Source organism: Geotrypetes seraphini, chromosome 2 (genome assembly GCF_902459505.1).
Source record: "Geotrypetes seraphini chromosome 2, aGeoSer1.1, whole genome shotgun sequence".
NCBI classification, from domain to species: domain Eukaryota; kingdom Metazoa; phylum Chordata; class Amphibia; order Gymnophiona; family Dermophiidae; genus Geotrypetes; species Geotrypetes seraphini.
The window spans coordinates 483,387,805-483,401,230 of NC_047085.1; the positions used below are offsets into that span (position 1 = coordinate 483,387,805).

At 46.9% G+C, this 13,426-nt stretch overlaps 1 protein-coding gene across 3 annotated transcripts in view; it reads left to right on the forward strand.

The window, feature by feature from the left end:
• The first annotated feature begins 1,046 nt into the window (after positions 1 to 1,046).
• The window catches only part of NKTR (natural killer cell triggering receptor), a 293,873-nt gene continuing 281,493 nt past the window's right edge, over positions 1,047 to 13,426 (forward strand). Inside the window, exons 1-2 of one of the 3 annotated variants that reach the window (XM_033931783.1) lie at positions 1,047 to 1,228; positions 1,811 to 1,908. In XM_033931783.1, coding sequence (XP_033787674.1) covers positions 1,851 to 1,908 — 58 coding nt within the window. In that variant the 5' untranslated portion in view covers positions 1,047 to 1,228; positions 1,811 to 1,850. Of the gene's footprint in view, positions 1,229 to 1,526; positions 1,644 to 1,810; positions 1,909 to 13,426 lie in introns of those variants that run through there. The other 2 variants (XM_033931785.1, XM_033931786.1) reach the window with 2 other exon arrangements.

The window sequence follows — 13,426 nt, forward strand, 5'->3', positions numbered from 1 at the left end:
CCTCATCCATTGCTGCCCCCCCCCTTTGGCTGTGACTAAGTGAGTAGGGCAGGAGCATTAGGAAGCATCTTACACAGGTCATGTTCCTGTTGTCCTGTAAAGTTTCTAGATTTGCGTCAGCCACTCCATGCATCCCTTCTACCCCATCTTGACTAGGGTTCCCATATGGCTCCAGAAAAAGGAGGAAAGATTGAGATACCTGGATTTTTCTTCCATTGAAAGCAATGTTAAGTAAGGAACAGATTCAGATTTCTGGGTTTTACTTCCATTGCAAGCAACCCAGATGTCTCAATCTGTCCTTTTTCTAGATAGTAACCCTAATCTTGACATTATGGGGACCTGCAGCATTAATTTCACTAACAATACCTTAATGATTTTGAAATGTATGCTTAAAACCAGAACTGGGAAAACTTTAACTTGGTAGCTCTGTGACTGGTGCAAATACCTTTTTTTTTTTTTTTTTTTTTTCTAAAAGACTGGGGACGAGAGAGCGTCCTCTTGGTTTATCTGTGAAATATCAAGCAATGCATCCTACTTTTAACTTACAGCTCCTGGATCCACTTTAATAAGGCCCTAAAGAAGAGGTCCAGAAGACCACAAATATTGCAAGAAGGAATGTTAGAGCATCACTTGCAGATGTAGATTTCACCAACACAACAGATTTTCGAACCATATTAAAAATGTTTTATTTTTATCCCGCTTCTATACTAAGCGGGTTACAATCGCTCAATGCTAAAGAATGAGGTACGTGATTTTACTCATAGGAGCCAGCTCTGCGGGTGCTTGACCGTGTCGAGGTAGGAGCCCCCCAATCATTTTGAGGAGTTGGCTCCTACGTTGTACTAAAATTACCAGTGCATCTTCGCCAGAACCTCACCTTAGTTTTGTGTACACTAGTTTTTTTAAATGGAATTTTGTTCAACCGGTACAACCGCCTCATCACTGCAAAAGCCCCTTCTCCGACAACTCCAGACGTCGCGAGACCCGTCCCCCCTCCCCTCCCCTCCAACTAGTCTTTCATCCCCGCGCCGCAGTCTCCGATTGAGGATAGAGAACTGGAATAAGGCGGAGGAGGACGCCGCGCCAGCACTCGAGCGTCCGCACGTTCTGTCGGCCCACGGAATGTGATGCGCATGCGCGCTCTCGGGGACGGGTTGTGAGGGGGGCGGTGGGCGAACGTGCGCGGGGCTGTAACGTACAGGCTGCGATCCGCTGGCTCTGCGCCTCGGTAAGGGGGGTCGTCCGGTAGCCCGCTGTTAATGTCGTTTGGGGAGGGGCCCGCGTCGCCTTTTGTCGTCGTCGTCGTCCCCGTTTCCCACCGACTGTACTCGGAGGGGGGAGGGGGGGCGCGCGCGTCGCCTGGCCTCTTCCCCGCTCCACCAGTATTCAATCTGTTGGGCCGTCGCCAGCAACATCCGTTTTCTTCCTTGGGGGGTGGGGGCTGCGCTCCTGGAGATTCTCCTCTCCGTAGCCTGCGCAGAGGAGGAGGAGGGAGGGAGGGGAGGGGTGGGGGGGAGTTCGTCTCCTGCCAGGTGAGGAGGAAAAACGGGATGGAAGATTGAGGCCACCCCACCGCCCCTTGGAGCGAGGCCGAGACCCGCCCCACTGCCTGCAGGGATAGCAGACGGGGCCACCGCCGCACTGTAAGTAGGGGAGTCAGGCGGAGACCGCCGCTCGGGTCTCTTTTCTCGACGACGTAGCGAAAGTCACAGAGCTGCGCGCTCTTCTTCGCCCCGCTGAGCGCGTCTCCCCTCCGCTGCTGCAGCCGCGCTCACTTCCGGCTTTTGACGGTCTTGTGTTTTCTTTGAAGGGGGGCTCGGTCTTCTGCGGCGGCTGCTGCTGCCGCCGCCATGGGGCTGAAGGATCGCCCTCAGTGCTACTTTGATATCGAAATCAACCGAGAACCAGGTAAAGAGATTCTTTCCTCTTCCCCGCTTGCCTTGTCGTGACCTGGTGTCCTTACTAATTAACTTCTCTCTACGTCAGTCGGGTCGAGCGGATTCAAGCCCAGCAGCACTTTGAGATGTAATGAGTTTGTTGGAGAAGGAGCTGAAATGTACTTATTGATTCTTGTTGGTGGTGTTTTATTACTATCATTTTATGCTTTTTAAATCGAAGGCTGGTGTGACTTTTAAGGTTGGATTTGATCCACTCAGCATAATTGGTGGCGGTAGATGTTTTCAAACAGTTTACATTTGCATATATTATTATATCAGAGTAATAAACCTCACTCTTAAACCAGGATATTTGGCAGTGAATTTGAGTGATTGAGAAAACAATCTAACAATTGGATTATTACACTAAACCCCATATAATGATGATGGGTACAAGATATTTGACACTTTGTGTAGGATCTATTTTTACAAAGTACCTGTATCACACCAGAGAGAGGTTCTTTCTAGTTCATAGGGTGTAATATGTATAGGTAACTCTGCAAGATGTGCTCTTGTAAAAAAAATTAAGATTTATTTACTGCATTTTTGAAGAAATTCACCCAAGGTGTTATTCAGCAAGAACAATCTAGAATGAACACTAAGGTGTGCAATAGGCAAGACATTCTAGACAAATGGGTAGTGTCCCCATGATTGCGTGCCATCTGCAGAAGGAATCCTCTCCGGATTTTATCTCTGTGCCTTCTGTACTTCATTGTGCTTTCTAGAAACAGAAATATAAAGGCCAAATGGCCCATCCAGTCTGCCCATCTGCAGTAACCATTATCTTGTCTCTCTAAGAGATCTCACATGTCTATCCCACACTTTCTTAAATGCAGCCACAGTCTGTCTGCACCACCTCTTCTGGGAGACACTTCCACGGATCTATCACCCAAAAAGTATTTCTTTAGATTACTCCTATCACCTTTTAACTTCATCCTATGCCTTCTCATTTCGGAGCTTCCTTTCAAATGAAAGAGACTCGACTCATGCATGTTTACACCATGTAGGTATTTAAATGTCTCTATTATGTCTCCCCTCTCCTGCCTTTCCTCAAAGTCTACATATTGAGATCTCAAGTCTGTCCCCATACTCCATTTTTAACAATATCTTTTTGAAAGTGTGGTCTCCAGAATTGCACACAATATTATATAATGAGGTCTCACCAGAGTCTTATACGGAGGCATCAATATCTCTTGTTTCCTACTGGCCATACCTCTCCCTATGTACCCAAGCATCCTTCTAGCTTTTGCCGTCACCTTTTCAACCTGTTGGCCACCTTAAGATCATCATATACAATCGCACCCAAGTCCTGCTCTTATGTTGTGCACATAAGTTCTTCATCCCCTAAACTGTACTGTTCCCTTGGGCTTTTGTAGCCCAAATGCATGACCTTGCATTTCTTAGCATTCAGTTTTAACTGCGAAATTTCAGACTATTCATCAAGCTTCGCTAGGTCTTTCTCCATGATATTCACTCCATCCAGGATGTCTGTTGCAGATTTTGTTATAGTCTGCAAAGAGGCAAATCTTATCTGACGGCCCTTCAGGAATATCGCTTATCAAAATGTTAAAAAGAACAGGCCCAAGAACAGAACCTTGAGGCACACCACTGGTAACATCCCTTTCCTCAGAGCGATCTCCATTGACCACTACCCTCTGTCGCCTTCCACTCAATCAGTTCCTGACCCAGCCCGCCACTTTGAGGCCCATTCCGAGGGCACTCAATTTATTTATCAGACATCTGTGTGGAACACTGTCAAAGGCTTTGCTAAAATTTAAATACATCTAGTGCACTCCTTCTATTCAATTTTCTAGTCACCCAAAGAAATTGATCAGTTTTGTCTGACAAGACCTACCTCTAGTAAATCCGTGTTACCTCAGTTCCTGTAATCCTCCGGATTCCAGAAACTTGACCGTTTCTCTGTTTTAAAAGCGTTTCCATTAATTTGCTTAACATAGAAGTCAGACATACTGGCCTGTAATTCCCTACTTATTCCATTTTTGTACAGTATAATCTCGTTATAATGGACTCGCTTATAATGGAACCTCGTCTATAGCGGATGAGGTCCTCTGGTCCCAGCCGTGCGCCTTTATAAGCATGCAGAAAATCATCGCATATAGCAGACTTTCGGATATAATGGATAAACAATTTGGTCCCCAGAGCCACTTTAAGCTATAGTTTTGTTCGGCTATAATGGACATGCAGGCTCCGCCTACAAGGCGCGTGGCGTGCCGGTGATACAGTATCAAAATGCAGCCTAAAAGAAAATGACAGGTTATTTTTCTTTCCAGGACAGTGCAACATAATGCTTTAGAACATCTTTTAGTGTTCTGGTTTTGCAATTATTTCGTGCCATACCAATGTTTTGCTGAGTTTTGTTGTTGATGTTGCTGTGCAGTAACTGTTGTTCATTGATTGTACGTTGTTTCAGTTGACCTAAAATGCAACTCTGGATATAACGGACTGTTTTTCCAGGTCCCTTGAAGTCCGTTATAACAAGATTATACTCTAGAGAGAGAGGGACCACATCCACTCTTCTCTAGAGATGCATTGAAAAAGGTCAGTTAGTGGAGCCACCAGAACTTCCCTAAGTACACCATTTGGCCCCATCTCTTTGCCTAGCTTTAATTTAGCTAGCTCCTCACAAACACAGTCCTCTGAAAATCCACTCCTTCATCCCTATTAGTATTTGTCTTCTGCGGTTCCACTCCCGGCGCTTCAGCTGTGAACACAAAACAGAAATGTTTGTTAAGCAATTCAACCTTTTATTTATCAGCTTCTACATGTTCACCTGAGTCTCACAATGTTACTTTTGCACTTCTTCCTATCACTGATATATCTAAAAAATGTCTTGTGTCAGCTATTTTTCTTCCATTTGCATTTTTGCTTTCCTGATTTTTTGATCAGCCTCTCTTAACTTTTCCAGATACAGTCAAACCTCGATTTGCGAGTAACCCGGTTTGCAAGACGAGCAAAACACTCAGCAAAGTTTTGACTCGCAAACCGAGTGTTGACTCGATTTGCGAGCACCCCCCCCTCCGATAACCGGCATCGCTCCCCCTCCGCTCACTCCATCCGGCCCCCACCCCGCCAGAACAACTTAAACGTACCCCTTCCCCCCCATCTAGCGCATTCTCGGTGAGAGGGAGAATTAGAAGTCCTTGAGCATGCGCAGATGCATGCTCAAGGCAGGCAGGCAGAAGCCAGAAGCTGGAAGATCTTCTAGGCACACGATCTATACCTGCGCTAGACGGGGGGGGGGGATAAGTTTAAGTTGTTCGAGCGGGGGGGGGGGGCGGTTAGTGCGGGGGGGGGAGCAATGCCGGTTATCGGGTGGGGGGATGGGAACGTATCAAAGTGAGTTTCCATTATTTTCTATGGGGAAACTCGCTTTGATAAACGAGCATTTTGGATTACGAGCATGCTCCTGGAACGGATTATGCTCGTAATCCAAGGTACCACTGTATTTTGCTTATGAAAGCTAACCTCTTATTCCTTACCTTCTCAGCTACTACTTTTGATAACCAATGTGGCCTTCTTTTCCTCTTTTACTTACTTGCCTCGCAAAATGGTCTGTCATCCTTACATTAACTCCTTGCAGTTTTGCACACTGCATTTCTACTCCTTCCAGACATTCTCATCCAGACAACAATTCCTTGATGTAATCCCCCATCCAAACAAAGTTAGTTTTTTGAAAAAGTCTAGAACTTTAGTTTTGAATAAACCCTCTCTATATCTGTTAATGTTAAACCGTACCATGCAGTGAACACTGGATGCCAGATGATCATCCACTGTAATATCAGAAACACTTTCCCCGTTTGTAAGCACTAGGTCCAGTATGACCCCATCCCGTGTGGGTTCCATTACCAACTGCTGGAACAGATCTCCTTGTAGAGAATCCAGGATCTCCCTACTTCTAGAAGACCCTGCAATAGGGATACCCCAAACAATATCTGGCATGTTAAAATCTCCTATTAATAAAAACTGGGAAACTATTATATTCAATATGTATTATATAATTTAAAATTCTTATATATTAATCTGTATTTTATACTTTGCCTCAAAAAGAAAAAAAAAATGTTTCACTGATATTTATTATGAGTTTATCAAGTGTTTATATCCAAGTTTTAATTGAGCTTATGTAATCCACTTGCTGTAACATAAGAAAATGAATAAAGATTTATAAAACATTAAAAAAAAAAACAACTTTCCTTTTTTTAGATATATTTTGAATGTCTACTATTAAATCTCTGTCCACTTCTTCCGTCTGTGAAGGAGGCCTGTATATCACACCAATGTAAATATATTTCCAGTGCAATTCTAGACAGCTGGGTTATTTCCCCACACCTGCATGCTGCAGAAGGAATCCACTACGGATTTTTCACGCGACCTCTGAAATACTAGCGTCCTTTACAGTATTTTTTCCTTCTGCATGCATGACTGCAGTTGTGTGTTCTGCTCTCCCCATTTTATTGTTTTAAATTCGATGTTATTTCATAGTAACATAGTAAATGATGGCAGATAAAGACCCAGATGGTCCATCCAGTCCGCCCAAACATGCACTCTATAATTTAAATGATTTAATTTAAATTGTTTCATCCCCTTTCTGGGTAATTTCATGCTTACTATAAATTTGAAGAACTGCCTGGTTGAGAATTCACAGACTTCGCTCTGTAGCTGATAGGCCGATCCCTTTTTGTGTATCTGTTGGCCAGCCTGCTGGAACTCAGAACTATCCCTGAAGTGGCTCACTTACTGTTAAGCAGAGGTCGAGCACAGGCTGTTAGGTACTCTTAGGAGGCTCAGCGGTATCTCGCTGTGTGCCGGCTGCATCTTTGCGCCTCCGCCCGTCCCGGGGCGCATTCCTTGGTCCACAGGGGTGAATTCTCTGATTCTGATTGGCAGACCGAAGATCAACTTTGAGGACCAGCATTGTGGCAGACAGTAGTTCAGAGGTTGCTGTGAAAACTGGCTTTAATGATGAGCCTCTACAACCTTTCTTTTAGAACCAGGCTTACTGAGGGTTAGGCACTAGGCCAGCATTCCTCTTTTCAAGGGACACCTGTAGAGTCTGATATCTAAGAAAGTCCTCAATCTCAAACTGAGCGGCTCCACCTACAGTTATTTTCTTATGCATGTATGCCAGCAGAAGTGTGTAATTCTGCTCTCTATTCTTTATTATTTTATTTGGTGTTTTTAGTACTTTTGTGTGTGTGTGTGGGAGGGGGGAGGGGGTGTTCTTGTGCTCGGCGTGTTTCTTCCGCTTTCCCTGCATTGAAAACACACAGACTTCAGTCTGTAGCTGACAGGCCATTCCCAGTGTGTACTTGTTAGCTAGCCTGCTTAGTTTTCTTTGAAGCTCAGGGCTGTCCCTGAAGTTGTCTTACCTACTGTTAAGCAGGGGTTGAGCGCAGGCTGTTAGGCACCCTTAGGATGCTCGACAGTATCTCGCAGGGTGCTGGTTGCGTCTTCTTACCTCTGCCCATCTTGGTGCGCGTCTGTCAGTTTAGTGTAGTCTAATCTTCGGTTTATATACTGGGTCATCTCGTGGTAGTGCTCAGTTCGGTTCACAAATAGTTAAAATCAGGTAACACATAATGTGAACATATAAGTTTGTAGATTCAGAAGATAAGTTATTAAGATACTGTGAAAACAATAATGTTTTTAGAACTTTACGGAATTGTTGTAGATGACCTATCAATCTAACAGAGTTAGGGAGTTTATTCCAAGTTTCTACCAATTTAAACACAAGAGATTGGCTGAGCTTCCCGACAGATTTAATTCCCTTAATAGAAGGGAACAATAGTTTATATTTCTGTATAATTCTTGAGTGGCAAGATCTAGAAGTACTCCAATGTAAAGGAACAAAAGGATCAAAAATTCCATAAAGAAATTTGAAAACAATACATGCACACTTAAACTGAATCCTAAAATGAACCAGAAGCCAGTGAAGCTTTCTCAACAAGGGAGAGACATGGTCATACTTTCTTAAAAATGAGTTTCACCGCTGTATTCTGTATAAACTGCAGTCGTTTTAGACAGCCCTGCTTGATACCCACATAAACAGAATTACAGGTGGAATAGTGATCTAACTTTCCTCAGCATACGTAGTCTAAAAAACCACATTTTGCCAGCGAGTTTATCTGATCATGGAATGTGAGGGATGAGTCCAGAATGATACCCAGAATTCTGGAAGAGAAATCCATATGTAATGAAATGCCTGTTTTCAATGTGATAACAGCAGGAAGTTTCTCCAATCTAGGTCCATTCCAAAGCAATTTAGCTTTGGCAGCATTCAATTTCATTTGAATAGACAGTGCCCATGTCTGAAGCTTGGAAATTATCAGAGACTAAGTTACTGAGGTCAGGATTAGCTTCCAATAGAATAAAAATATCATCTGCATAAGTAAATATGGTTTCTACAGATGTGAGACAGGGGTGGAGGTGTAGTCCCAAAGATCAGCATAGCAGCGGCATTTCCGGCATGAGGCAGTGAGTCTCTGATAGGCTGCAGCACAGTTCCACAAACAGGTCACAGTGAGTAAAGGTTGTCACAGCCTGTGAGGTGAATCGGGGGAGGGCTGAAAAGTAGGGTTTTCAAGGTTTCTGCATGCCCCCCCTCCATCTGAAAAATCCTAAAATTGCCGTGTTTTTAACTTTGGTAAGTTTTAAAAATATTGCAATTTTGGTTTGAATTACATAGCAGCAGCCATCTTGGATTTTTAGCAATCTTTTTTTTTTTCAAAAGCTCCCTGCTTCTCCAAAACTGCAAGTTTTGCCTCAGCACTTATTGAGTTGGAGTCCTTGGGCTCTCCTGATGTGAATTATTGCCAGGATTGTGCAAATGTAGTGCCACAAGATCCTTCTTGTACCACCTGTCATGCGGTGCACCCGGCAGAGGTGGCAGTGTCCAGCTTAGCCTTTCCCCTGTTGAAGCAGGTGACCAAACACTTGGCTAGCCTGGTGGGCTGCTTTCTTTATTTTTGGGACTTGGCACGGCTACTAATTTCCTGCCTGGCTGTGGATCCTCCACAGTTTAAGAAACGCATAGTTAAGTCATCAAATGGTGACTACGCCCCAGGAGCCGGATTCTTTCACTGACTTTATGAAACATTTGTGGAATGAGTTTCAAAGAAAGGGTTCTTTCCCTGCTTAGTGCCACTCTGCCTCAGATGCATCTATTAGTGGCTTAGCTTCTATGGACATGACTTTCTCTCAGTCAGCCGCGTTTCTTACGCTGTTTAATACGGATCTGAGGGATCCTGCTGATGATGACCAGCTTGCTTACTCCTTATTTACAGGCGCAGTGTGTAGCGGAGCCGGCACCTGTGGTTCAAGTAGGTCCGGCTCACGCTTACATTAGCGCTGCTCTGGCGTGCTTCCCTTGGAGGAAGGAAGTCCTGCTGTATAACATTCACCTTTAGGCAGGTAATAAAAAAAACACAAAGAGTCAATTTTTCCCTGAACCTGCAATCTCCACTTTATTCAGTGGTAAGGGGGCAAGAGTTGACATACAAACAGTCCAAGCTCAAAACCACCAAAAATCAATCCATATCACATTTTCAAAAGCCCTGTGCACAAGCCTTAAGATAGTCCGGCTTGACCCCAGCCAACTCAGCAGGAGTTGGTGGAGGGAGGGGAGCAAGTGAATCCACTAATTCAGTTTCTGAATTTCAGAATGCCACTAATGGCCCCACTAACCCAACCTGTTTGGACTGTGGATTCTCCCCACTATTACTTCCCTCGCACACTCCCAAACAGTAACAGTCCCCGTCAGTTTAACATGGCTGGAAACTTTAAACCAAAAAAAAACGTTTTTTCTTTCTTTTTCCTCCTACTTCACTCAAGCAGGGCAGCCCCAGCCAGCACAAGTCCCAATCAGCTTATAAAGGAAAGCACCCTTTTTAAGCAGTCCAGAAACATACACAGTGGGCTAATAAACCCCAAACTTCCCAGCCCTGCCACTTAGCTGTCTTCCATCAAGATGTCTTCAGGCAGACTGGGAGTTTCCAAACACTCCATAGGTTCTTCCGTTGCTGGCTGGTTGGCAGAAAGGTCAGTGTCTGGCTCCTGCATTTCAAAGTCCTGGGACTCAGGAGCACAGCCGGGAGAGACCCTTTCCTGGGCTGGCCCAGGATAGACTGCTTTTCTCTTTCCCAAAGCAGCTTCTAAAGTACTTAGGTGAATACGCCCTGCCCTTTGAGGGGGAGGAGTTACCTGCAAAATCTGCCTAACTTTCTTTGGGACTTTAATTATTCCCCTCAGCTGGGAGCAACCAGAGGGAGGGAGGTTCCTCTGGGGCTGTTGTGGGCTGTTCTGCTCACACTCCTCTCCTCCCTCGAGATCAGTAAAATCTGCATCCAAGGGAAAAACAGCCTTCTCCTTAACTCTGGTCACAATCCTATCCCCGTGGTCAGCTCTCTGGATAACTGGGCAGGGTTTAGCTAAAACCTGTCCTGGCAAAGGCTGAGCTACAGGGATAGGATTGTGACAAGTGCTTCCTGAGACCGGAGATTAAGGACACTGTGTTGGATCTGTGGATCCCTCTGGGGATGATCCCACACTTCTGCATTTATTTAAGTCTGTGGCTTAGCCGGATCTTATTGATGAGTCTTTGCTGGAATTGAATTTAGTCACTCAGCCAGCTCCGTCAACTACTTCTTCCAGGCTTTGTGCTTGCAGTCTTCCATCTTTCTGTGGCACCCTGATATGAGCATTCTGATTTCAGATTTCAAAACAATTTGATTCTCCAGAAGGTGCTTTTAAGATAACAAGGGCCATATCTCACTTGTATCCTCTGGCACAAGAGAACCATCAGCTTCTGGGTCAGCCTAGGTAGATTCTTTGGTTGTGCAGCTGACTAAGTGCATCTCTTTACCCAATGAAGATGGTGTGGTGCTTAAAGATATGTAGGACTGCTATGTAGATGTGATCCTCCCGAGACTTTTTGATGCAGCTGCTTTAGGCATAAAGGCTGCTTATCCCAGGACAAGCAGGCAGGTATTCTCACTAGTGGGTGATGTCATCAGACAGAGCCCCGGTACGGACGTCTCACAAGCACGTGTTGCTTGTAGAAACTTAAGTTTCTAGATGCCCGCACCGCGCATGCGCCGGTGCCTTCCTACCCGGAGATCCGGGCGTGTCTCCTCAGTTCTTTCTTTTCCGCGGAGCTGAGAAGTTCAACTTCATCATGCGCTAGCTGAATTCAGTTAAATTTGCCTTCCTTGTCCGCGTTTTCGCTTTCTTTTAATTACAGTTAACAGTTCTTTTCTTTTCGGTAAAAAAAAAAAAAAAAAAAGAAGATTATTTCCTCCGGCGGGTCGAACGGGCCGGCCACGTGGCTCAGGCCCACTGGCTTCGACCTCGCGGCGGAGATTTTCCGGCCTATGTCCCGGCCAATCACCGGGTTTAAAAAGTGCAGCAAGTGCCAACGCGCGATTTCACTCACGGACCCTCACTGGCGCTGTTTGCAGTGTTTGGGCCCTGACCACATTCCGAAATCGTGCAGGCCTTGCTCTACCCTTACGGCACGCTCATTCAAGCGGCGTTGCCTATTGTGGGAATCGATGTTCAAGATGGACGCAGCTAAGGATCCCTCAGCCTCCACTTCATCCGATACCTCCCCGGTTCGGGCAAAACCGGCATCGACCCCTCCTGCATCGAGCGTGGTGAAACCGGCATCGCTCGCCCCGACACCATCCACGAGCTCGACGTCGGTGCCTGCCCCGGTCTCCTCGGTTCAGGTACCTCTTCCTTCCACAGTGCCACCAATGGTCATCAAAGTGCCGAAAGCTACTAAGCAGAAGCACTCGGCCTCGAAGGAGCGCGATGTCCGTGCAGGAGGACCCCCTTTCGGTGCGGATCCCTCCTTATCGGCTTCGCTACGGTCCGTGCTGGAAGCTCAATTCGTTGAGCTCATGCAGACCATCGGACCCGGGCTCATCGCTGCCATACAGGGTGACCTCCCGGTACCGATCCAAAGGGGCGGTCCGCCCCCTCCCCCTCCCCCACACCGTTCGACCTCGACAACCGACGAGGACGAACGGGGGAGGGCGGCGATGCCCACGCGGCAAGCCTCGCTTACCGATATGCCGCCATTAGAACCCATTACGCCTCCGCGCCAACATGGGACCAGACCTCCGATCGATACTCGAAGCCCTGGGCATAGTCAGGAAGAGTTCTTCCGTACTCCTTACCAGACTTGGGTAGCATCGCAAGAACCCGCATCGCAAACCCAGTTACGATCCACCGCTTCCAGCCCTATCCACTTGGGGGCCTCGGGAGACCATGCGATGCACAGACGATCCCGATCCCCGCCCCGCCACCGAGACGGGCACCGATCGAGACACTCATCCTGGCACTCCTCACGCCATTCGGAGGTGTCACCGCAGAAAAAACTGCAACGTAGGGGATACTCCTCATCAGAGGTGTCCCCTCCGAGGGGCCCGGAGTACGAGGAGACACCGGTGCCCGATTCTCCTTGTCACTCCCCGATGTCCACGGACCTGGAGGCCTCATCCTCCTCCAGCCCGTCCCACAGACCGACGCTGGCGGAACAATTGTCCTTCTCATCATTCCTCCGACAAATGGCGGATGATCTGGATGTGACCCTTGACACGGGCTCCAGATACTCCAAAGAGTATCTGGACACCATGCATTTACCTAACCCTCCAACGGAGTCGCTCCGGCTCCCCTTGCATAAATTACTGGACCAGACCTTCATGCAGTGCTTCGAAACGCCGTATTCCATACCGGCGATCCCCAGCAAACTCGATGCTCGATACCGCATCGTGCACCATAAAGGGTTCGAGGGCCCTCAACTCTCTCACCAATCCCTACTGGTCGAGTCCTCCCTTAAACGCTCTCATCCCTCCCAGGTCTACGCCTCTGTACCGCCGGGCCGAGAGGGGAGAACGATGGACAAATTTGGTAGAAAATTCTACCAAAACTCCATGATGGCGTCACGGGTGCTAAACTACAACTTCTTTTTCTCTTCCTATCTGGAGTTCTTCTTGCCGGTGCTCCGCAAGTTCACTCCGTTCATAGACAACCAAGCTCGATTCGAGTTCGAGGAAGTGGTAGCCTCCCTCTCCCAATTACGCCTCCAGCTGATGCAATCCTCCTTCGATGCATTCGAACTCTCGGCACGCGCCGCCGCAAGCGCGGTAGCCATGCGTCGCCTGGCATGGCTCCGTACTATCGATATGGATCCCAACCTACAGGACAGACTCGCCAACGTACCATGCGCTGGAGCTGACCTGTTCGATGAGTCTATCGAAACTGTTACCAAGAAGCTGTCGGATCATGAAAAATCCTTTCAATCCATCCTACGGCCCAAACCCAAACCTCAACAGTCTCGACCTTCCAGGCCACCCCTGATTTACCAGCGGCGTTACATGCCCAGACAAACGCCTGCTGCGAGACAGCCTGCGAAGAGACAACCTCCCCAGAAGTCTCAGCAAAAACTTCAGCCACCGGCTGTACCTAAGGCT